We start from the raw sequence: 25,803 nt of genomic DNA on the forward strand, positions 1-25,803 counted from the left end.
AATATCCCAGTTGCCTCCAGTCCTTCCCAGTTACTCCGATTTCCTTGCAGCATGATCTCAGTTTCAGTTGCTCCCAGGAGCCCAAAGTGTGATCCCAGTTGCTCCCTTTCAACACCAATATGATCCCAGTAACCTCCAGTATGATCCTAGTCATGTACCAGCACTCCCAGTAAGGTCCCACTATAATCCCAGTATGGTCCCAGTTGCCTCCAGCTAGACCAACCCAGTCAGTCCCAGTATGATGCCACTGGCTCCCAGCATGCTCCCAGCTGCTCCCAGTCACCCCCAGTAGGGGGGATGATGTGCACTCTCAGGTACTCCCTGTATTAACCCAGTCACTCCCAATATGATCCAAATATGTCCCCAGTGTGCTCCCAGTCACTGCCAGTATGAACCAGGTGGGCCCCATATGGTTCCAGTTGCTTTCACCCTCACTTTCATTCCAGTCACTCCCAGTCTCTCTCAGAGTACCCCAGTTCCCTCCAGCATCTTCCCAGTCACTCCCAGTTCCTTCCAGTATGATCCCATTTGCTCACAACCGCTCCCAGTCAGCCTCAGTGTCAGGCACTGAGGCTGCCAATATGATCCCAGCATGATCCCAGTATAAGCCCAGTTGCTCCTAGCATGATCCCAGTTGCTGACAGCTGCTCCCAATCAATCTCAGAATAATCCCAGTGATTCCCAGTATATCTTATTTGCCCCTAACACGGCCTCAATTGCCCCTGCAGGCTCCCACTCACTCCCAAAATGATCCCAGTATGATCCCACTACAGCCCAGTCACTCCCAGTGATGCCACACCTGGGATCCCCCAGGGCTGGCAGTCCCCAGGCAGGGTCCCCACCGAGCCCCAGCGTGGATCTGCAGCCCCCCCTTTTCCCAGTTTCCCTCTCCTTTTCCCCGGGTCGGGTTCCCCCCGCCCCCAGCGGGGGGGAGCAGCCGAGAGCCCCGCGCTGCCCGTGCCGAGCTGTGCCGGCTCCAGCCCCGCTCCTGCCGCGGGCTGCGAGGGCTCCGGGAACGGGAGGAGAAGGAAGTGGAAGCGGAGCAGTGATGGAGAAGCAGCGAGACGAGAGCTGGAAGGAATAAGAGAAGGAGCAGAAGGAGGCGTGGAGGAGGAACAGGAAGAGGAGGAGAACGGGTGGGAGCAAGAGCCGGGATAAGCCGTGATGGAGAAGCAGCAGGACGAGGGCCGGAGGGAATAAGAGAAGGAGCAGGAGGAGGCGTGGAGGAGGAACAGGAAGAGGAGGAGAACGGGTGGGAGCAAGAGCCGGGATAGAGGAGGAGGAGGAGAAGGAAGTGGAAGCGGGGGGAACACGCGGTCCAGCCCTCGCTGTGTCCGCAGCCCTCCCCCCCTGGGGCATTGTCCCCCCCGTATTTCAGGTGACCGCGGAGGGGGAGCTCGCCCAAATATCCTGGGGACTCCGTGGGAAGGTATTTTTGGGGTGGGCGGGGGGGTTTTGGATCTTTAAGGACTCCTTAGCTAAGCTGCAAATGGCCTTTGGGGAGATTTTGGGGGTGTCCCGGGAGGTTGTTTTCTCACAGGGGAGGGCAGGAGGGGGGAGAACACTGGGACACCAAAGTGTGCAGCCCAGAGAGAGGAGACCCCCAGGACTGAGCCCGGAGAGGGGAACACCCAGGCGAGGGGGAAGCCCTGGAGCTCCCTGCAGCCTGGAGCAGAGTCAGGGGAAACGGGAGCGCTGGGACCCCAAGAGCCCCCCAAGGCTGGGAGCCCAGAGAGGGGGAGCCAGGGAACCCCCTGGGGCTGCGGGGAACCCCCAGCAGCAGAGAGAAAGGGGAGCCCCAGAAGCCCAAGGCTGGAAGAGAGAGGGGGGGGGACCCTTGGGATTCCTGGGACCCGTGACAGCCTGGAGAGGGTGGGGACTCCGAAGAGGAGAATTCTCAATACAGATAGGATTTACAGAAGTCCAAAGTGGAGAGACCAGAGAGGGTAGACTACTGGAAACATTTTTTTGGGATGATCATGTGCCATTCAAGTCTTGAGGGTATCAATCTTGTGATTAAGAGTCTCAATCTTGTGAGAGGTTTTTCAGATAAATCTTGGTGGTCTGAAGGTTTTTATGGACACAAAATGTCCGATGACTTCTAGAGATGGGCTTGGGCAGGAGGAATCCCCAGCTCTCATACCTTATTTTCCCCCAAACCAGGATTTTCCGGAGGAGGAGGAGGCCATGAGGAAAAGGAAGATGACCCAAAAGCCCGATGCAGGTGAGGAGGAAGTCAGTGCCCCTTTCCCCCACTCTGTCTCCTGCTTCACCTCCCAGCCCAGCATGGCCCCTGGCTGCAGGATGACCCCACTGCTGATGCCGTGCTGCTGGGGACAGACTGGGGGGATCTCCTTGCCCTTCCCTGTAGCATGGAGGCAAATCCCATCCTCTCCTTTTCCTTCCTCCCCCAGGGAAGGAGCTGAGGAGGAAGACCAGGGAGGACAAATCCCCGCAGCAGAACCTCTTGGAAGAGGACGTTTTGAGCGGCGCCACCGCACAGGAATCCAATGGGGCAAAAAACCCCCGGAGATCCCGCAAGGGGAGGGGCTGCAAACGCAGATCACAAGGATCTGAGGAGGAAAGACCCCCCCTGGGCCAGGAAGGTGCCCAGAGCTCGGAGCTGGGGCTCCATGAGCAGCTCCAGGATGGGGAGAAGCCCCACAAGTGCTCGGAATGTGGGAAGAGCTTCAGGTGGAGATGCCACCTCATCTCCCATTGGATAATCCACACTGGGGAACGGCCCTACGAGTGTGGGGAGTGCAGGAAGAGCTTCAGCCACAAATCCAACCTGATTGGCCACCAGAGGATCCACACTGGGGAGAGGCGCTACAAGTGTGATCAATGCAGGAAGAGCTTTCAGACCAGCTCCCATCTCCTCAGGCACCAGCGTATTCACACAGAGGAGAGGCCCTTCCTCTGCCGCGACTGCGGGAAGGGCTTCAGGGAAAAATCTGAACTTGTCACCCACCGGCGCATCCACACCGGGGAGAGGCCCTATGAGTGTCCCAAGTGTGGGAAGAGATTCAGCCGGAGCTCCTACCTGATTGACCACCAGAGGAACCACACGGGGGAACGGCCCTACGAGTGTGGGCATTGTGGGAAGAGCTTCAGCCGAAGCTCCTGCCTGATCAAACACCAGATAATCCACACTGGGGAACGGCCCTATGAGTGTGATCAATGCAGGAAGAGGTTTCAGACCAGCTTCTGCCTCCTCAGGCACCAGCGCATTCACACAGAGGAGAAGCCCTTCCGCTGTGCCCAGTGCAAGAAGGGCTTCAGGCACAAGTCTAGCCTTGTCACCCACCAGCGGATCCACACTGGGGAGAGGCCCTATGAGTGTCCCGAGTGTGGGAAGAGCTTCGGGGTGATCTCCACCCTCATTATCCACCACAGGAGGCACACAGGGGAACGGCCATACGAGTGTCCCCAGTGTGGCAAGAGCTTCAGCACGAGCTCCAGCCTGACCCGCCACCAGAGGAACCACACAGGAGAGAGGCCCTACGAGTGTGAGGAATGCAGGAAGAGGTTTCAGACCAGCTCCTCTCTCCTCGTCCACCAGCACATTCACACAAAGGAGAGGCCCTTCCGCTGCGCTGACTGCGGGAAGGGCTTCAAGCAGAATGCTGCCCTCGTCAGACACCGGCGCATCCACACTGGGGAGAGGCCCTAAAAGTGTCCCGAGTGTGGGAGGAGCTTTTCACAGAGTTCAGCCTTGACCCAACACCAACAGAGCCACCACTAAGGGCAGCCCTGAGGGTGCCTTGAGTGTGGGAAGAGCTTTGTGCACTGTTCCAGCTCCATCCCTCACAGGAGGATCCTCACTGGATGATTCCCAGTGACCCCGGTGGGCAGAGCCCCAGTGGTGATCCATGGTACCAGTGATCCATGTTGGGAAGACACCTGCCTGGGGGCTCCACATCCTCCTGGCTCATCGTAGCCTGGATTTTCTATTCATTTCTCTTTGTCCTTTCCAAACGCCCAACACCAGGGCAAAAATAAAGCCGTTGAACTAAGACAATGATTGAGACATGGGGGATCCAGGGAATCTGGGGGACTTGAGGGTTCCTGGGAGGAACTTGGGGGTTACTCATGGCTTTGGGCACCCAAGCCCAAGCAGGTCTGGCTGCACTGGGAGACCCTGGCGGAGGTTCTAGTGCAGATGATCAAGGACCCCCTGCCCTGAAAGTGTCCCCCCTGTCATGATTCCTGGTGTCCCCTGTCCAGGAATACCCTCTCCCTGTTGTCATCCTACCTGCTCACCATCCGTTCCCATGTCAGCACACTCATCTCACCCTCCTTCCATCCCAGTCCGAATCCCACTCCCAGTCTCATTCCCTTCCCCATGCTCTACCCAGTTGCCATTCCCATATTCCTAGTCCCATATTCCCTGTCCCATTCCCATAGTGTCAGTCCCAGTTTCGCTCCCCTATTCCTGTTTCCAATCCTGATCCCATCTCCCTGATCCCCATCCCATATTCTTGCTCTGGTTGCCATCTTCAAATTCTGTGTCCCATTCCAATATTCCCATTCCTGGTTCCAATCCAGGTCATTCTCTGTATTCCCTGTCCCATTTCCAGTCATTTTCCCCATTCCTGGTGCCATTCCCAGTCTCTGTCTTGTATTTCTAGTCCCAACTGCAGTCCCTTATTTGCAGTCCATGTCCCCATTTGCAGTCCTGGTCCTTGTCTCTTATTTTGAGTCCCGGTCCCTGTCCCATTCTCAGTCCATGTCCCCAGTCCCTGTTCCCAGTCTTGTCCCATATTCCTAGTCCCATTCACAGACCCTGTGCCAATTCCTGGTCCCATTCCCGAGGGTCGCCTCTGGCATGCGGCAGCGGGACCATCAAACCCAACACGCTCAGCCTTTGTTTTCCCTTCAAACCAGGATTTGCCGTTTCCAAAACTTGTTGCGATGGAGGAGGAGGCCGTGAGGAAGAGGAAGATGGCCCGGGAGCCCCATGCAGGTGAGGAGGAATTCAGTGCCCCTTTCCCCCACTCTGTCTCCTGCTTCACCTCCCAGCCCAGCACGCCCCCGGCTGCAGGACAGCCCCACTGCTGACCCTGTCCTGCTGGGGATGCACTGGGGGGATCTCCTTGCCCTTCCCTGTGGCACAGAGGCCAATACCATCCTGTCCTTGTCCTTCCTCCTTAGGGAAGGAGCTGAGGAGGGAGACCAGGCAGGACAAATCCTCGCAGCAGAACCTCGTGGAAGAGGGCGTTTTGAGCGGCTCCCCGGCACAGGAATCCAACGGGGAGGAAAAGCCTCAGCGATCCCTCACGAGGAGGGGCTGCAAACGCAGATCACGGGGATGCGAGGAGGAAAGACCCACCCTGGGCCGGGGAGGCAGTCAGAGCTCGGAGCTGGGGGTCAATGAGCATCTCCAGGATGGGGAGAAGCCCCACAAGTGCTCGAAATGTGGGAAGAGCTTTAGTAAGAGATCCTACCTCATCAGCCATTTTATTATCCACACTGAGGAACGGCCCTACGAGTGTCCCGAGTGTGGGAAGAGCTTCAGGAGGAGCTCCTGCCTGACTGTCCACCAGAGGATCCACACTGGGGAGAGGCCCTACTATTGTGGAGAGTGTGGGAAGAACTTCAGCAAGCGCTACAACCTGAACTACCACCAGAGGATCCACAATGGGGAGAAACCCTACAAGTGTGATCAATGCAGGAAGAGGTTTCAGACCAGCTCTCATCTCCTCCAGCACCAGCAGATTCACACAGATGACAGGCCCTTCTGCTGCCCTGACTGTGGGAGCAGCTTCAAGAACAACTCTACCCTCGTCAGGCACCGGCGCATCCATACTGGGGAAAGGCCCTACGAGTGTGACAAATGCTGGAAGACGTTTAAGACCAGCTCCACTCTCCTCCTGCACCTGCGCACTCACACAGATGAGAGGCCTTTCCTCTGCCCCGACTGCGGGAAGGGCTTCCAGCGCAACACCCACCTCACCAGCCACCGGCGTATCCACACCGGGGAGAGGCCCTATGAGTGTGGGGAGTGTGGGAAGAGATTCCGGCACAGCTCAGCCTTGTCCCACCATCAATGGAGCCACCACTAAGGGAAGCCCTGCGAGTGCCCTGTGTGCAGGAAGAGCTTTGTGTGCTGCTCCAGCTCCATCCGCCATGGGCAGATCCACCCTGGATGATCCCCAGTGATCCCCAGTGATCCATGGTGCTGGTGATCCCTGTTGGGAAGACACCTGGCTGGGGGCTCCACATCCTCCTGGCTCTCCATGGGCACCTGCACACATCCACAGACCAACATCCAAAATCCATTTTGTAGAGCTGATTTGTCGACTTCTGAGCCCAGAAAAATCTCTCTTTTTGCATCTTCTCGTGGCCTTAAGCAACACTGGATGGCCTTGGAGGTCTTCTCCAACATAAATCCATCATTTTAATTCTCTCTGGCCCACAGGCATATTCCACAGCCAAATGGGGATGGACTGGGGCAAAACCCTGAGTGTTGGTGACAGTGGGGAGTAAACCTCTCCAAAAAAGGTTTTTCCCACCCATTCAAGTACGTGGATGCTCTGCCAGCCGGAAGACATAAATAATTTTGTTTTGGCTTTGAAACAAAAAGGTTTCTGTTCATCCCTTTGAAAGCCCTGAAACTGGGGTAAAAATAAAGGTCTTGAGGTAAGGCATGGACAGGGGCATGTGGGGGACAATGACATGGGTGGGGCCATGTTGAGAGTTTTTTGCAGGACAATGGACACGTACAGCATATGCACAATCCAGCCTTCATAGAAACTGAGTAAGGTCACCGTGCCCTTGAAGGACATGAAAGGAGAAGAACACGCTTAGAAGCAGACAGTTCAGGATGCAAAGGCAGACAAGAAAACCACAGGGAGACACTTGAAGAAGGAAGTGTAACTAAAATTAACTGAAATATTAAAATGCATGCTTAAATGGATTTAACCAATCATGTATAAGCTTGAGATGTGAACAGTATAAATACAGCTTGGTTTTTGTAAGAAATCAGCTTCACTTGATCATATTGATCATGGCTTGATGTCCCGTTACTGATCCTCTGCAATAGGGCTATGGGCAGACATGGACATAGATGGGAACATGTGGGACATGGCGGAACACAGACATGGATGGGAACATGGGAAACATGCATGGGGACGTGGAATGGGACAGCATCAGTGCCACCACCTGTGCCACTACAGTGCTGCCAGCACCTTCATCTCCGCCTTGGCAAGGCACAGCCTGATGCAGTTTCTGCCACCACATCCCCAGTGTCACCACTGCGGTGTCCCAGCGGAATGTCACCACTCATCAGGGCAGGGTGGGGACATTATTCAGCTGGTGACAAGTGTCTCAGGGCCACCGCACTTAGGGGACCTCACTGCTCCTGGGTGCAGGGCAAAGGTCTGTGTCACCTGGGGGGTCGTGTTGCCCTGCACTGGGTGTCACCAGAGGTGTCCTGGTGGCAGCATCCACACAGGTGTGGTGACATTGTCCTCTGATGTGTCTCCTGGTGGTATTGTGTCCCCTCCCCTCTGCATATCCTCATCCCCCACCATGGCTCCCTGTCACCCCTCTCTGTGTCCCTGTCCTGCTCCTATGTGCCCCCACCCCTGGCAGGGCCAAAATCTCTGAGGTCTTGGGGTCGTGTCCTGCAGGGTCTCTCCGTGTCCTGCAGAGTGTCCCCATGTCCCTCAGGATGTTCCCGTAGCTGCTCCTGGTGCTGAGTGTCTGCACCCACCCTGGCACAGGTAGAGTTATGCCAGACACTCTGTGACACCCTGTGACATCCCACAACTCCCTTTGTCCTCTGATTTTGAGTCCTTCCCCCTCCATTTTGAGTCCATTCCCCTTGCTGTGTGTCCCACTTCAAACCACCCCAAAATTCCTCACCCATGATGTCCACACATCCCCCTGGAAGTCCCCCCAGGCACTCGGCCACGGGGCTGTCACTGGTGACATTGAGCCACAGGATCCTCAGGCTGTCCCCAAGGGTGGCCCCGGCTGGCGCCTCCAGTGGCCCCTGCTGCAACAGGTCCCTCATGGTGGCCAGGACTGCAACCACAAAAATCAGTCAGTGACCCTGAAAATTCATTAGGGATCCCGAAAATTCACCAGGGATGCCAAAAACCCCATGGGAATCCCACAGGACAGGTTCCACATGGCCGCCAGGTTTAGGGATGCCAAAAACCCCAAAAATCCATCAGGGATCCCAAAATCCCATGCTGGGGATAATCCTGGTTGTCCCTTAAGGAGCTGAAGACAACCCCAGCATGTCCAGCCCTTCCCGCCTAGTGTGTCCCCCCTCATCCTCGCTGCCTTGGGGACATTTGGGGACACCCATCTCACCCAGGTATCGCTTCTGGGGGTCCCTGGTGAGCTGCACAGCCACGGCCAGGCTGATGCCCGAGCAGCAGCTGGTGACAAGGACAGTGTGGGCCGGGGGGCTGGCCATAGTGTCACCTCCTCCATCCTGGGCAAAGGCTCTTAACGGGATCAGCGCTCATGTGGCATCAGGATTGTGATCAGGACAGGGGGGACAAAGGGGGGGGTGACACATTGGCATGGCCCCAAGATGGGGGCAGACAAAGGGAGAACCCCCCTCGGGGTGTGGCTGGGGACATTTTTGGGGACAGCACAAAGTGTGGGGTGGCTCCACCCTTCACCTGGGGATCTTAAATCCACTTGCTGTCTCAGGGGACTTTGGGGACCCCAAATCTTCCCAAGCAGCCAGAGCGAGCTCTGAGCTCTGGGACCGAGCACCGAGGACGCCCTGGACCTGCCAGAGACTCCTTGCACTCCTGCAAGCAGCAACACCAGACCCCAGACTCACTGGGGATCCCCAGCCGGGGCTTTGCGCTCAGGTACCGAGCACCAGAGCCCCCTGGGATGCCCCTGGAACTCCCCCCATGGCCCCGGGATGTCAACCCCAGGCCCCACAGCCCAGTCCCGGCAGGTACTGAGCTCTGCAGGGGGGTCCCCAGGCCCAGGCCCACCCCAAAAATCATCCCCAGGGAGGAGTATATGGGGCCCCCAGAGACACCCCAGGGTGGGGAGGGGAAGGTTCAGGGTCTTCAGAGACCCCTGGCAAGGGTCAACTGGGGGGTCCTGGGCAGATTTTGAGGGTCCTGAGAGTGTTTGGGGTGGGATCCCCAAACTTCAGGGGGTCCCCAAAACTTTTCCCCTGGAGCAATTCTCTGTGGCTCTGGGGGAAGGGGAGGACCCAAAATTATTGGGGGGGCCCAAGCCCCCAGCCCATCCATGGTGGGGCTCTCAGGGTTTCCTACAAAGCACAGCGCAATAATCGCTGAGCTATTTGCACAACCTTGCCCACCCACTGCATTAAATCACATCTGAGAACTGACTTTTATTTGCATAGCACCACCCACGATTCCAAAACTAACACAAAATGAAATATTTGCCTAACAGTAAAAGCCTGAATGACAGATGTAGTACTCCAGGAGGCTCTTAAAATTACAGTTTATTGTATCCAATATATTACAGCCATCCAGGGTCGTGGGTGGCAGAGCCTGTGCCTACAGCTGTCAGCTCCATCTGGCGTCAAGCCTGAAGACCCTTTAATTTTGGTTACAATGCATTATATATATTTTTTTTTTGCTGAGCATCTTAATACATAAGAACCAATCTATACCTCAACTTTTACCTACAGACTATCATAACTACTATAATTATCATATTCATGCTGCTATTCTCCAATCTCTAAGTTAGTATGCTACAGTTTAAGCTGGAAATTGTTTTTCAGTTTTCTTGCAGTGGAAAATGCTGAGACCTTTTTTCTACTTGTAACATCCACAGTCTTGTTTGCCTGTGTTATATTTGCTCAATTATCCCATCAACAAAAAAACCCAAACAAAATTAAATGTAACAGCAATTTAAATTAAGTAATTAAGTAGGTTAATATATATAAAATTGAATACACTTGAAATATTGACAATATAATTTGGTTAAAATAATATATTACAGCCATCCAGGGTCGTGGGTGGCAGAGCCTGTGCCTACAGCTGTCAGCTCCATCTGGCGTCAAGCCTGAAGACCCTTTAATTTTGGTTACAATGCATTATATATATTTTTTTTTTGCTGAGCATCTTAATACATAAGAACAATCTATACCTTAACTTTTACCTACAGCCTATCATAACTACTATAATTATATTCATGCTGCTATTCTCCAATCACTAAGTTAGTATGCTACAGTTTAAGCTGGAAATTGTTTTTCAGTTTTCTTGCAGTGGAAAATGCTGAGACCTTTTTTCTACTTGTAACATCCACAGTCTTGTTTGCCTGTGTTATATTTGCTCAATTATCCCATCAACAAAAAAACCCAAATACTTGCAACAGTCTTCTTTGCCTGTGTTATATTTGCTCAATTATCCCATCAAAAAAAAACAAAAACCCAAACAAAATTAAATGTAAAAGCAATTTAAATTAAGTAATTAAGTAGGTTAATATATATAAAATTGAATACACTTGAAATATTGACAATATAATTTGGTTAAAATAAGAATAATTTGCTTTTAATAATAGCACATAAGCAAAAATAACTGCGCAGGGTATGGAGTGCAGGGCTTGACCCCCGTCACCTCACGTACAAACTTGCCAAGCAAAATTTCCCCTTTTTCTGCTGTATGTCATCACCATCTCCTCCTATTTTCGATTCCTCACACTTGTATCTCCTCCCTCATCATCACCTTTACCACGCATGCTCCACCATTCTTTTAGGGGGTGGTACCACTCTTTGGGGGTCTTCTTTGAGGAAGGCTTCTCTTCTTCCTCGGTGTCCTGCATTTTACCTTTTGGATTACACGTGAGCACTAGGCTGGTATAGTATAAGCCAATATTGTGTTCTAACATTAAAACAATAAATCTCATATCATTAACATTTTACTGGTGTCCAACCAAATTTTCCTCTCTCCCAACTAAATTTAGTAATAGCTATCTCTTGCTTCTTCCTGTTCTGAACATCTGCAGGAGAAGGACCGGGGCACACCAGGCACCCTGGAGTGGTTGGGGTGGCTGGACGTGAGCATTGAGGCTGAAAGGGGCGCTGACTTCTCCAGGTGCACTTGGGCAGCAGGACCATCAAACCCAACACATTCAACCCTTGTTTTCCCACAAACCAGGATTTCCCATTTCCAAACCTTGGGCCTATGGAGGAGCAGGAGCCTGCGAGGAGAATGGCTCGGGAGCCCCATGCAGACGAGGAGGAAGTCAGTGCTCCTTTCCCTCTCTTCTGCTCCATCTCCCAGCCCAGCACGGTCCCTGGCTGCAGGACAACCCCCCTGCTGATTCCATCCTGCCAGGGACACTCTGGGAGCATCTCCTTGCTCTTCCCTGTGGCACGGAGGCAAATCCCATCGTGTCCTTGTCCTTTCTCCCCCAGGGAAGGAGCTGAGGATGGAGACTCCTTGCTAAAACATTTGTATAGAGAGTAAGATGAGACAAATTTCTACAAAATTTGGTTAACTCCTTCCAAAAGCATTTAGATGGAGAGCAAAATGAGAGAGCAAAATTGGAATGTCTACTGAATGTGAAAAGGAATCTTAGCAGACAAATGCACCTGGGGCTACTTAAGGCTGAAGAGTGGGAGAATGCATTGAGGGAGATGTTGGACAGGGATGAGGAGCCAGTGCTGTGAGCACAAGGACATGGACAGCAGGTCAGATAAGGAAGAGTTGGGAAAGTGCAGGAAGAATTGGCATGTGAAAGGGAGAGGTGAGCTCAGGCTTGGAAACTTTGAGAAGGAAAGAGAGTGACTAAGCCAGGACAAGAATCAGTAGGGTGAGAGGGATGAGGAGAAGGAGGAAAAGGCAGAAGTGTGGGACAAGGAGATGAAGCTGGAGAAGTGGCTGTGGAAGAGAAGGGAGAGCCAGGAGATAAGGCAGTGGAAGGAAGAGAAGAAGAGGCACCTAAGGGAAAGGGAGAGGCTGTGGAAGGGCAGGCAGAGACAGCAGAAGTGTGGGCAGCAGCTGCTGGGGAGCAGGAAGAAGTTACAGAAGAGAAAGTGCAGGGATCCTTAGGGAACCAGGTGTTTTCCTAAGGGTAAGTGATCTTCATAATCCCTGATCCCAACATGCAGAGGGCTGTTTATTGTTCGGGGGGTTTAAATCCCGTGGAGAGGGAGAGCAAGCTTTGGGAAGATGGTGTTGTTGCTGAGCATGATCAGGAGAAGGAAAAGAAGCTGCAGGCAGAGGGGCTGCCCAGTCTGATGGTGTGAGGAGGCTGCAGGCAGAGCTTGGTGATGGGAGATGAGAGAGTGGGAATCTTAGAGGGAGAATGACAGGATGTAGATTCTATAGCCCTAAAGCATATTGAACACAGAGATGGTGGTCAAGGTTGGTCCACTGCTACCATGCAGTGCCATAGACTGCACCTGAGATATGCAAGTTATTTCAGGATCAGTTAAATGAAGAGGTGGGAGACCCTATAAGTATTCCCACCCTGAATGTGAAGGTTGTGTTCACACTAACCCAAGCACAAACCATAGGTGAAAGCACACACAAAGAGCTTTTAAATGATGGTTCAGTTATTAACCCAAGCCCAGTTCCATCCAAGCAAACAAAGCCATTTCTCTACCTGGGTGCTATAGGACTGGGCCAGGGGAGAAGAAATTCAATATACCTTTCACCAAACAAGCCAATTAAGCTTAAGCACCACACATGGTGACCAGTTTTCATGGATTTATCCACTATTAGAACAGTGACTAAAATATTTATCTTCGGTCAGTTCTTTGTGGGTAGCTGCCAATGCCCATGATAAACAGCATTGTATCCACATGAACGAAATGGTGTGAAAAATCTATTTATCATAAGAAGCTGCACAGCTTAACCTCTTAACCAGGTTAATTCTCTTCATCCAAGAACACTCAAAGAACTGGTGATATTATCACCAGGCCTCTTAATGATTTTTGAACAGTTTTGGGAACGTGGAGATGTCCATGCTGACTGGATGCTGGCTAACAGTTTTCCAAAAGGTCAGGAAGGATGACCTGGACACCACCGGCCTGTCTGTCTCACTTCAGTGCCTGGTGAAATGATGGAGAAGATTATTCAGGAAGGCACTGAAAAACATCTGGAGGACAATGCAGTCATTGGTCACAGGCAGCATGGCTTCATGAGGGGGAAAGTCCTGCTTCTCAAAGCTCATTGCATTTTATGACAGTATAACCCACTGAGTCGGTCAGGACAGCTGATGCCATCTATTTGAATTTCAGTAAAGTTTTAGGTCCTGTCTCTTCCGGGAACCTTCTGGAGAATATGTCCAGCCCCTGGTTGGATAAACATGTAATGTGGTGGATGAGCAACTGGCTCACAGGTCAGGCACAGGTGACAGAGCCTGGGGTGACACCAGACTGGTGATCTGTCACTAGCGGGGTCTGCCAGGCTCCACTGTCAGCCCTGTGCTCTTCAACATCCCCATGAAGGACCTGGATGCAGGACTTGAAGAAATATTAAGTCGAGTTTGCAGACAACACTAAATCTCCCTCAAGGGCAGAGAGACATCAACAAATCTGAGAGATGGGAATCATCAAGCGTATGAAGTTTAACAAGGCTGAAGGCACTTGCAGGACACCCCATAGCAATCTACAGCTTCTTCCTGAGGGGCAGTAGAGGGGCAGGCAGCAGTCTCTGAGCTCTGCTGACCAGTGACAAGACCCGAGGGGTGGGTGGAAGCTGTGCCAGGGCAGGGTCAGGCTGGAGATCAGGAAAAGATTCTTCCCCCAGAGAGTGACGGGCACTGAGCGGCTCCCAAGGGAATAGTCACGTTCCCAAGGCTGCCAGAGCTCCAGGAGCATTTGGACAATGCTTCCAGGCAGAGCCAGCAGTTGGACTTGATGACCTTTGTGCATCCCTTCCAGTTCAGGATATTCCATTATCCATTGAGAATCCCTGGAGGAAGTGCCATGTGCTAAAGCACCAAGAGCAGTTCCTGGCTCCTGGGCAAGAAGCAGACAACAGCTGCGTGCTTCGCAGTTAGAAATCTCCATGAAAACATTTTCTGTGTTCTGAAAGGTGGCACTGCCTGCATAGCAGTGTGTGGACCTTCAGTTTAGCACTCTTTGTGTCTAGAGTTGAACGAGGAATGTGCAATGGTGATTGCACACATTTCCTACAGTCACTTCCATACCAGGACCAGACCTGGAGTATGGGGAGCAAGCTCCAGATCCAAGCAACATCCCCTCAAACTGCAGAATATTAAAATATCTCCTTGGGATTGCCAGAGGAAGGGGAAATTTGGGGCAAGGGGAGACATGGTAATACCCCAAAAAGCCTCCCAAATTGTCCCTCTAGACCTTCCCAAACTGGCCCACGTTCACCCTGTAACCCATCTGCCCCCAAATCATCTCCATCGCTGACCACCCATCCTCATCACCCCAAAATTCATCACCCGCCACCCATCACCCCATAACCCATCAGCCCCCAAACTGTCCCCATAATCCCCCAACCCATCATAATCACCCCAAAATTCACCACCCCTTAACCCATCACCCCATAACCTATCACCCCCCACCCATGATCACCCTCACCCATCATAATCACCCCTAAAGTCATCACCCCCACCTATGACCCCAAACCCATCACCCCCCAAAACATCCCCAGAACCCCCCACCCAACATTGCCACACCACAACCCATCACCCCCACCCATAATTACTCCAAAATCCACGCCCCACCCCATCACCCCTCATCCCCCAATCCACCCTCACCTGCCCCATCCTGCACCCCCAGCTCTGCCCTGGCGCCGCTGTCGCTGTGTCCTCTCCTCCTGCCCACGGAGCCCAGGTACCAATGGAGGGGTGGCCTCGTCCCCTCGTGTCCCACCGGGTCCCCTCGGGCGTTTCCATCGCACCCTGACCCCTCCCCGCTCCCTCCACCCCCTGGGGACACCCCTGACCCCCCCTTTGAAACCCTGGGGTGCCCCTCAGCTGGGGGAGCTTGGTGGCACCACAGGAACCGCTCTGTGCCATCCCCGAGGTGGCACCTGCGCTTTTTTGTCACCGCCACCCGCCAATTTGTCACCAGCGCCCCAAGGCACCACCCGGAGCTGATGTTCTGGAATGGGGTTTATTTTGGGGGATTTTGGGTTGGGGGCTACTGGGATGGGCTGGTGGGACAGTGGGATGGGCCAGGCTGTGGCCAGGTTGGTGGTCATCTGGGCTGGGGGGCAGCAGGGCCAGGCGCTGTCCAGACCAGAGTCCAGGTGGGATCCATGGTCTGGTGCCCATCCAGACCGGTGTCCATCCAGAGCGGGATCCATGGCTCTGGTGTCCCAGGTACAGGGGGAGGGGGTCTCACGTGAGAGGGACACCTGGATGGGCCAATGTCCAGGGGGTGGAGAGCATCCTTTGAACCTGCCAATCACTCTACGCTCCCCTGGAATTTCTGGTTGATAGACAGTGCCCAGCCGGAGTCAGGGTGGGGAAAGGAGAGTGACTGACACCTGGGGAAGGAAAGTTCAGGGGAGGGACCGGGGAAGCTGAGGCACACCATGACAACACACCGCAACAGGAGAGTGCCCAGAATTGGGGGAAAGGTTGGAAAAGAGGGAAAGGATCCAAAATAGGGGGCAAAAGACCCTAAATAGGGGGGAAGTGACCCAACATGGGGAAAGAACGCAAAATAGGGAGAAGGAACACAAAAGAGGGGGAAAAGATACAAAAGAGGGGAAAAGGTCCCAAAGTGGGGGGGAAAGGACCCAAAATCAGAGGAGAAAGGGTGTTGTCGATGTCGTTGGGTATCACAGTGTGTCACAGGGTGTTGTGGCGTGTCCCTACCTGTGCTGGGGCAGGCGCAGGCACTCGGTGCCAGGAGCAGCCACGGGAACATCCTGAGGGACAAGGTGATACCATGAGGGCCCCGGGACCTTGGGGACTTTGGCCCCACCAGGGCCGGGGGACAGGGACATCAGGGGAGGGACAGGGACACACAGAAGGGTACAGGGAGACATAGGAGATGGGGACAGTGACTCACAGGGAGGACAGGGACACCGAGAGGGGTGACAGGGACACACGGGACACACAGAGGAGTGACGGAGCCACGGTGGGGAATGGGGACGAACAGAGGGGATGGGACACAATGCCACCAGGACACACATCAGGGGACAATGTCACCACACCTGTGGTGACCACCAGGACACTTCTAGTGACACCCAGCACGGGGCCACGTGACTCTGCATGTTGCTGTTGTGTTAGGGACAGCTGAATGAAGCGACACATAGACTCTAGGTCTTCAGGAGGCAATGCAAAGTTTATTAGAAAACCACATTCCCTTTATAGACAGTTACGATAGAATTTAAACTAACTGGTCATTAATCAACACCCCTCACACCATTGGCTAATTACAAACCACCCTTCTTGTAAACATCTTACAAGTAACAAAGACACCAGCTGCAAAGATTAGAAATTGTTTGTAGTTCTTTGAGTGTTCTCAAAGCTCCCCAGCACAATGCCTGGGAAAGATTATCTGACTTTCTCTCTGACCAGGCTGCCAATATCCAAATCTGTGGGAGACACTGACCCTTGCCCGGTCACCAGCCTGTCGCCAGGGGTGGTTGGGTTCCCCTTAGTGCAGTGGCCCTGGGACACCCTGGTGGCTGTCACTTGCTTCTGGGCCACTTGTCACCAGCTGAACAAGGTCCCCGTCCTGCCCTGATGGGTGGTGACATTCGGCTGGGACACTGCAGTGGTAACAGTGGGGACGTGGTGGCAGGAACTGCACCACGCAGCACTTGGCCATGGCAAAGATGAAGGTGGTGGTGGCACAGGTGGTGGCACTGATGCTGTCCTAGCTCATGTCCCCATCCATGTTTCCCATGTTCTCACATGTCCCCATCTATGCCATAGTTCAATGTCTTTATTTTTACCACAGTTTCAGGGCTTTCAAAAGTATGAACAGAAACTTTTTCGTTTCAAGGCCAAAATAAAACGATTTACGTGCCCCTGCCAGCAAAGGATCCACATGCTTGGGTGGGTGGGAAGAACCCTTTTTGGAGGGGTTTCCACCCAACTGTCTCCAAAATCAGGGGTTTTGCCCCAATCCATCCCCATTAGGCTGTGGAAGATGCCTGTGGGCCAGAGAGAATTAAAATGATGCATTTATGATAGAGAAGATCTCCAAGGCTTGATGTTGCTTGATGCCACCAGAAGATGCAAACAGAGAGATTTTTCTGGGGCTCAGAAGTCAACAAATCCCCTCTCCAAAATGGATTTTTGATGTTTGGCTGATGCTGATGGGGAGCCAGAAGGATGTGGAGCTCCCAGCCACGTGTCTTTCCAACAGGGATCACCAGCACCACAGATCACCGGAGGTCACTGGGATCATCCAGGGTGGATCCTCCTGTGTGGGATGGAGCTGGAGCAGCACACAAAGCTCTTCCTGCACACAGGGCACTCACAGGGCCTCTCTTAGTGGTAGTTCCGTTGGTGTCTGGTCAAGACAGACTTCTGTGAGAAGCTCTTCCCACACTCAGAACACTCATAGGGCCTCTCCCTGGTGTGGGTGTGCCGGTGGCTGGTGAGACTGCAGTTGTGAGTGAAGCCCTTCCCGCAGTCAGGGCAGCGGAAGGGCCTCTCATCTGTGTGAAGCTGCTGGTGCAGAATGAGATTAGTGCTGAACGGAAATGTCTTCTTGCATTTATCACACTCGTAGGGCCTCTCCCCAGTGTGGCTCCTCTGGTGGTAGACCAGGTGGGACTTGGACATGAAGCTCTTCCCACACTCCCCACACTCAAAGGGCCGTTCCCCTGTGTGGATCCTCTGGTGGACAATCAGTTCAGACCTTGACCTCTTCCCACACTCTGCACACTCAAAGGGCCGTTCCCCTGTGTGGGTTCTCATGTGGCATGTCAGGTGGCAGCTCTTTGGGAAGCTATGCCCACACGCCCCACACTCATAGGGCCGTTCCCCTGTGTGGGTTCTCTGGTGGATGGTCAGTTCAGAGCTCGTCCTGAAGCCCTTCCCACACTCTGCACACTCGTAGGGCCGTTCCCCCGTGTGGGTTCTCACATGGGCAGTCAGGGTGGAGTGCTGGGTGAAGCTCTTCCCACACTCAGGACACTCATAGGGCCTCTCCCCGCGGTGGGTGTGCAGGTGGGTGATGAGGACAGACTTGAGCTTGAAGCCCTTTGCACAAATGGGGCAGCAGAAGGGCCTCTCCTCGGTTTGGGGGAAAAACAAGGGCTGATCACGTTGGCTTTGATAGTCCCACTGCCCAAGAAGTCAGCACAGCTGGAGAAGTCAGCGCCCCTTTCAGCCTCGGGGGGCCCTTACCCCGCTCATGCCCAGCCTCCCCCACCCCTCCAGCCAGCCCGTTCGTCCCCCGCCTCCGGGATCGCCCCTCTGCGCTCTCCCCGCTCCGGGGCTCCCGCCTTCCCCCGGCTCTCCCGGGCATCCCCGAAGCCGAGATCGCCCCTGTGCCCGCAGGTACAAGGCACGTGGGAACCCCCCAAGGGTTATTTGTGGCTCAGCTCTGGAGTCCTGCAAGATCCAAACATCCCCCGCCCCACAAAAAAACCCTCCGGAGACTCCCGATGGATCTGGGGCGAGCTCCCCCTCCCCGCTCCCCTGCGGCTCCCGGAGGGGGCGATGCAGCAGGAGCCGGGGCAGCTGCGGCCGGAGCGGGGAAACCGCGTGCTGTTGCTGCTGCTGCTGCTGCTCCTCTGTCCCTCCTCTTCCTCCCGCTGCTCCTCCGCTCCCAGCCCGGCCCGGGCAGCGCCGGCACCCAAAAGCAGCCGCGCTCTGCCCTGGGGGGTTCCAAGCGGTCCCGCCCTGCGCGGCACTGGGAGTGATACTGGGAGCACTGGGAACGATCCGGAGAGAAGCGGCAGCGATGTTGGCAGCAGCGGGTGGCAACTGGGAGCGCTTTCCCTGCCGGGGCCGCTCTTACTGGGAGCACCGGGAGAGAACTGGGAGCAAACAGCGCCCGGACGGTACAAACTGAAAGGGCGGGGTTATGCAAATATAGGAGCGATCGCGCGCTGGGATTGGTGGGCGGGAGCAGGGCGGGGTTTGGTCGGTGACGTCACGGCCGGGGGCGGGGCCGGTGAGAAGGGACAGGGAGCGGGAATGGGGACAAGGACCGGGAACGGGAACAGGGAGCGGCAGTGGGACTGGAAATAACAGACAGGGACCGGGAGTACGGGACTGGGACACTGAATATGGAAGTGGGACCGGGAATTGGGCTGAAAATACGAGACAGAGATTGGGAATGGGGCCGGGATTACGGGACACGGGCCGGGAATAGGACAGGGAATACGGGAGAGGAACCTGGAATGGGACCGGGGAGGGCAATATTGGAACAGGACAGGGAATAGGGAAACAGCAAGCAGAGCAAGAATATGGGATGGGCATTCTGATTACCGGGATCAGAAATGAGACTGTGACTGGGAATAGAAAAATGGGAACAGGAGAGGGAATATGGAAATGCGGGACTGGCAGCAGGACTGGGAATAGGACAATGGGAACAGGACAGGGAATATGGGACTGGGAATACAGGAACAGCAGCCAGACAGAGAATACAGGACAGGGAATAGGATCTGGACTGGAATGAGAGCAGGATGGAAATGGGAGTGGGATGATACAAGAATGGGGCTGAGGGGGATCCTGGACGGGGGACAGCAGGTAGTGGAGACGGTCAGGCTAGAGCTCTCTCTAAAGCTCTTCCCACACTCCCCACACTCGTAGGGCCGTTCTCCTGTGTGGCTCCTCTGGTGGAGAATCAGGCTGAATCTCACTCTGAACCTCTTCCCACACTGCCCACACTCGTAGGGCCTCTCCCCGGTGTGGATGCGCCGGTGCCTGATGAGGTCGGAGTTGTCCTTGAAGCCCTTCCTGCAGTCGGGGCAGTGGAAGGGCCTCTCGTCTGTGTGAATGCGCTGGTGGAGCAGGAGGCAGGAGCTGGTGTGAAACCTCTTCCTGCACTGATCACACTCGTAGGGCCTCTCCCCGGTGTGGATGCGCCGGTGCTTTACGAGGGTGGATTTCTCCCTAAAGCCCTTCCCACAGTCGGGGCAGTGGAAGGGCCTCTCCTCTGTGTGAATGCGCTGGTGACTTAGGAGACAGGACTTGGTCTGAAACCTCTTCTTGCATTTATCACACTCATAGGGCCTCTCCCCAGTGTGCATCCTCTGGTGGACACTTAGGTGAGAGCTCTGGCTGAAGCTCTTGCCACACTCCCCACACTCATAGGGCCTCACCCCTGTGTGGATTCTGCAGTGCTCCACCAGGTTGGATCTCCACCTGAAGCTCTTCCCACATTCCGAGCACTTGTGGGGCTTCTCCCCATCCTGAAGCTGCTCATGGACCCTCAGCGCCGAGCTCTGGCTGCCTCCCCGGCCCAGGGTGGGTCTTTCCTCCTTGGATCCCCGTGATCTGCGTTTGCAGCCCCTCCTCGTGAGGGATCTCTGAGGCTTTTCCTCCCCGTTGGATTCTTGTGCCGTGGAGCCACTCAAAACGCCCTCTTCCACGAGGTTCTGCTGCGAGGATTTGTCCTGCCTGGTCTCCCTCCTCAGCTCCTTCCCTAAGGAGGAAGGACAAGGACAGGATGGTATTGGCCTCTGTGCCACAGGGAAGGGCAAGGAGATCCCCCCAGTGCATCCCCAGCAGGACAGGGTCAGCAGTGGGGTTTGCTGTCAGCGCTCTTCCTCCCGCTCCTCCTCCCTCTTCTCCCGGGCCGGCCCGAGCTGGTGCCGGCACCCAAATACGGCCGTGCTTTTGCCCGAGTGGGCTTCAGAGCAGCCCTGAAGGCCATTCAGACCACTGGGAGTGATATTGGGAGCACTGGGAACAACAGGGAGAGTACCGGGAGAGCTCCGGAGAGCACCGGGAAAGAATTGGGAGCGCTTTCCCTCCCAGCTCCCCCAGTAAGAGCGATACTGGGAGGGAACTGGGAGCAAACAGCGCCCGGACGGGCGAGCGCATGGGGGGGGAGACAAAACGAAGGGCGTGGTTATGCAAATACAGGAGCGATCGCGCGCTGGGATTGGTGGGCGGCAGCAGCGCGGGCTTTCGTTGGTCCCGTGAGGGCCGGAGGGGCCGGAGCGATGGCGGCGGCGCCCGGTGAGAGGGGACAGGGAGCGGGAATGGGATTGAGAATGGGAATATGGGAACGGGACAGGGAATACGGAAACAGCAGCCACAGAGAGAATACGGGATGGGGATTCGTGCTGCAGAGTGCCCAGGCGAAACCCAGCAGGGGCTGTGAGCTCTGCAGCTGGGCCTCCCCTGGGCTGCTGCGGCCCAGGGCCCGGAGCCGGGAGCTGCAGCCTTGCTCCTGCCTCAGGAACAGGAGCCTCCTCCAGGCCCATGGCCCCTCCGTGGCCCAGCATGAGGGAGGGCTCTGAGCCACAGCGGCTGCTGGCAGGAGGGGCTGCTCCGGCCAGCTGGGGGCCTCTGAGAAATGCCCAAAGCCTTGTGCTCTCTGCAGCTGGCCAAGGACAGCAGCAGGGCTGAACGGTTCGTGTGGCACAGCCAGCCCCAGCTGGGGAGCCCTCAGGGCCCCATGCCAGAGGCGACCCTCGGGACTGGGATTGGGAATGGGGACAGGAACCGGGAATGACTCTGGAATTATGGGACAGGGACTGGGATAGGGACCAGGAATGCGGGACTGCATCTGGGACTGGGAATGGGAACTTGGACCTGGAATGGGGCCGGGGATCTGTATATGGGAACGGGACATAGAATATGCCAACAGCAACTGGAGAGAGAATATGGGATGGGGATTAGGAAGATGCAACCAGGATCACAAACAGGAATACTGGAATGGGACTGGAAATGGGAATATGGGAACAGGACAGCTGATACAGAAATGGAAATATGGGACCAGCAGCAAGTCCTGGAATACCAGAATGGGATCAAGGCAATGATCCCAAGGGAATATGGGAACAGCAACCAGGCAGAGAGTATGGGATAAGGACGGGGAATGAGACTGGAAATGGGATCCAGACTGGACGAGGAGTGGGGTGACATGGGAACGGGTGATGGACAAGTGCAGTGACAGCAGGGAGAGGGTAGATTCCAGAACCGAGCTCAGAATACCTTTAAAGGTTCAGGTGCCGTGGGGATGTTTGGATCTTGCAGGACTCCAAATGTGAGTCTCAAATGCCCCTCAAGGGGATACTGGGGAGTCCCCGGAATGCGGGGTTTTTGGGGGAGCCCGGTGGCAGCTGCCTGGAGATATGGGATGGTGTGGGATGGGATGGGGCCTGGGATGTGGATTGAGGTGTGGGATGAAGTCTGAGGGAGAGGGATGGATGGGATGGGGCCTGGGAAGGGTAGGATGCGGATTGGGGTGTGGGATGAAGTCTGAGGGAGAGGGATGGATGGGAGGGGGCCTGCGATGAGGCAGCTGATGGTTTGGGATAGTGAGGCCGGGGGGGACACCATTCCTTATGGGCTTGTGGGGTATCTACCACCTCTGAGGGAGTTTCAGAGTACTGCCTCATCCTGAGGGGAGTTGTGCTGGCAGCAGGGGACACATGGCTCTGGCTCCTCTGGGTCCCACCTCACCCCTCCTCCTCCCCAGTGCCCCCTGGAAGTGGAATTTGGAGAGAGGTGAAGAGTGCCCAGATTGGGGCCCCCCTGCGCTGTCCCAGCCCTGCCCGGGCACTGCTGATGCCACCTGGCCACACTCCGCACTGGTCCAGTGCTCCCAGTGCCATGTAGGGTGGGGCCGCTTTGGGGAGCCCCCCAGGGCACAGCACAGCTGCTTTGGGGCTGTTGGCACCGCCCAGCTCTGGGCATGGGGAGAGTGGGGACAACTGGGGCCATACTGGTGGCACTGGTGGTGCTCGGAGCTCCCCCAGCTGAGGGGTAATGGGTGACATAGAGGGGGGGTTTGGGACCCCAAATTGAGCAAAAAGCGGAATGGGACCCCCAAACTGACCAGGAGGGGCCTGGAACCCCCAAAACAAAGCATAGAGAAGGGGGTTGGGGATTGAGGGGATGGTGGGGAAGGGGTGGAACAGCGGAGGAAGAGAGGGGTATGGGACACCCAAATTGAGTTGGGAGGTGTGTGTGGATTGAGGGAACACTGAGAAAGGAGAGGAGAGGGAAGGGAAGGGTGTTTCCATGGGGGTCCAGCCCTGTCCCCCAGCACTTGATCCCTGGAGTGATTTCCTGGGGCTCTAAGAAGAGGTGGACATGGATCTCCACTGGGGGGGGAGATCCATGTCCAGGGATCCATGTCCAGGGATCCCAAGCCCCCTGGCCGTCCCTGGGGGCTGATCAGGGGGCTCTCCCCACCCAGCAGCTGGTGCTGTGGCAGCCATGCAGCAGAAGAGGATGGGAGTGGAAGAGAAGTGGGAGGAAGAGAAGGGAGAGGAGGAGCAGGAGCTGGAGAACCACAAGGTTCCACCACCCACCCTCTGTGTCTGCAACACCCCAGCCCTGGTAGCATTTCCCCCCTGCGCCTCAACGTGCAGGTGACTGGGGAGGGGAACCTCACCCCAAATGTATCCGGGGTCACCAGGAGCTGTTTATTTTGGAGGGGTGTTTGGAGCTTGTAGATTCTGGAATTGAGCCCCAAGTATCTTTGCTCATTCTTGGGAGGGATATTGTGGGCCAGAGGGGATATCTGGATTTTGCAGGTGAGGAGGAAGTCAGTGCCCCTTTCCCCCTCTCTCCTGCTCCATCTCCCAGCCCAGCATGGCCCTGGCTGCAGGACAACCCCACTGGTGACCCTGGGGGATGCACTGGGGGGATCTCCTTGCCTTTCCCAGTGGCACAGAGGCAAATCCCATCCTGTCCTTGTCCTTCCTCCCCCCAGACAAGGAGCTGAGGAGGGAGACCAGGGAGGACAAATCCCCATGGCAGAACCTCATGGAAGAGGCTGTTTTGAGTGGCTCCACGGCACAGGAATCCAACAGGGATGAAAAGCCCTGGAGATCCCGCACAAGGAGGGGCTGCAAACATAGCCCAGGGTGTTCTGAGGAAGAAAGACCCACCCTGGGTCAGGAAGGTAGCTGGAGATCCAGCCAGAGGTCCAGCCTGGTGGTTCATGAGCAGCATCAAAGCAGGGAGAAGCCCTACACATGTGGTGAGTGTGGGAGGAGCTGCAGAGACAGCTCCGAACTGATCTGCCACCGGAGGATCCACAATGGGGAGAGGCCTTACGAGTGCTTGGAATGTGGGAAGAGCTTCAGCCAGAGGTCCAGCCTGACTGCCTGCCAGAGGTTGCACACTGGGGAGAAGCCCTACGAGTGTGGGGAGTGTGGGAAGAGCTTCAGACAGAGCTCCCACCTGATTTGCCATCAGCGGATCCACACTGGGGAGAGGCCCTATGAGTGTCTTGATTGTGGGAAGAGGTTTCAGACCAGCTCCAATCTCCTTCTGCACCAGCGTACTGTGGGAAGGGCTTCAACCTCAACTCCACCCTTGTTAGGTACAGGCGCATCCACACTAGAGAGAGGCCATATGAGTGTCCCCAGTGTGGGAAGAGCTTCACCCAGAGCTCCAGCTTTACCAGACACCAACGAAGGCACCAGTAAGGGAAGCCCTGCGAGTGCCCCAAGTGTAGGAAGAGCTACATCTGTGTTTCCAATTTCATCCTTGGTCAGAGGACCCACACTGGGAAGAGCCCTGGTGACCCACATTCCCTGTGATCCACATTGGGAAGACACCTGTCCCTTTCCCCACCCCTGCCAGTGATGTGAGGTGGGATCGAAGAACATGAGTGTCTGGCCATGCCTCCATCATTATATTCGATCTCACCTCAAGTCATTGCCTGGAACAGGGAAAGGGACTCTCTCTCCTGAGGAGAAGGGTGTCTTTTCTATTCGGGAGAAAATATATAGTCAGGAAGAGCTGGTAAGTACTATTGTAGTTTTCCCTGTAAATAAATTCTTTGTCTTATCCCTTCTGTTATCCATATTGTTGCTGTTCCTGTTTGTTCCTTATCCCACTGCTGTTCCCAGTAAATTGTTCTTATTCCATCCCAGGATCTTTGCTATTTGTGCTTTCCATGGGAGGCAGGAAGGCAGCGAGCAGCAGTGTGTTTTTAGTGGGATCAGGAGATTGGGGAGCCCCATTCCTGAACCCTGGCCCGAGCATCCCAGCTGGTCCCAGCCCTGGTGGCCATGGCAAGCACAACAGGTGGCTATGATGGTTGCCATGGAAACTGACCATAGCAACAGGGGGCTGGGGATGGTTGCCATGGAAACTGGCCGTAGCAACGGGGGCTGGTGACGGTTGCCTGCTAAGGAGCCAATTTGACACAAGCACTCAGAGGGCTTCCATGGCGACATTTCAAGAGTCTCCAAGATGTTCAAGAGCTGGAATGTCACAGGCAGAGACAGGAGCTCCATGGAGACCTCCCTGGGGGTTCAGGGGATGGTAAAGTGCCATGTGGTCAGAGGCAGTCACAGCCATTCCATGGTGACATCCCAGGGGAGCTTGGGCTGCTCAGGCACTGGTCTGTCACAGGCACTGACGGGGGCTCCATGGTGACATCCCAGGAGTCCCCAGGCTGCCAAAGAGCCGGGATGTCACAAACACTCATGGGGGTTCCTGTCATGGACAGAGTGGGAGCTTCAGGCAAAGTTTATTGGAGAAGCTCCTGTTGGGTCACAAGGTACAGAAAGGATCCACAAGACCCCCCACAGACCCAAAATCCCCTCCAGGACCCCCAGGATTACTAGACTTTTGCGAGAGGAGGCTGGGAGTGGCTGGATCCAGTCTCAGCCCCAGACTTTGTCAAGGGTTTATGTGCAAAGGATTAGAGAAGGGTAGTTGAACCTTTATGGAACTTGTCCCACAGGATTACCAATGGAACACCAGATATATATATATATATATAGATATATATAAATATAGATA

General features: G+C 55.0%; 2 protein-coding genes and 1 pseudogene across 2 annotated transcripts; 2 read left to right on the plus strand and 1 right to left on the minus strand.

The window, feature by feature from the left end:
• Positions 1 to 1,911: 1,911 nt before the first annotated feature.
• Positions 1,912 to 6,939, plus strand: LOC120508658 (annotated as a pseudogene).
• A 9,294-nt stretch (positions 6,940 to 16,233) lies between these two features.
• LOC120508656 (zinc finger protein 2 homolog) lies at positions 16,234 to 21,296 on the minus strand. The gene is made up of 4 exons (XM_039722467.1): positions 21,140 to 21,296; positions 19,572 to 20,509; positions 17,636 to 18,198; positions 16,234 to 17,560 (listed from the first exon to the last, which is right to left on the minus strand). Exons 1-4 carry the CDS (start codon positions 21,294 to 21,296, stop codon positions 17,398 to 17,400), a joined length of 1,821 nt encoding a protein of 606 aa, XP_039578401.1. The 3' UTR covers positions 16,234 to 17,397.
• A 1,052-nt stretch (positions 21,297 to 22,348) lies between these two features.
• Positions 22,349 to 24,615, plus strand: LOC120508657 (zinc finger protein 239-like). The gene is given in 2 exon segments (XM_039722468.1): positions 22,349 to 24,328; positions 24,331 to 24,615. Coding segments are annotated over 2 exon segments (798 nt in total). The 5' UTR covers positions 22,349 to 23,676; the 3' UTR covers positions 24,477 to 24,615.
• Positions 24,616 to 25,803: the final 1,188 nt, after the last annotated feature.

Source organism: Passer montanus, unplaced genomic scaffold (genome assembly GCF_014805655.1).
Source record: "Passer montanus isolate IOZ18808 unplaced genomic scaffold, ASM1480565v1 scaffold486, whole genome shotgun sequence".
Taxonomy (NCBI): domain Eukaryota; kingdom Metazoa; phylum Chordata; class Aves; order Passeriformes; family Passeridae; genus Passer; species Passer montanus.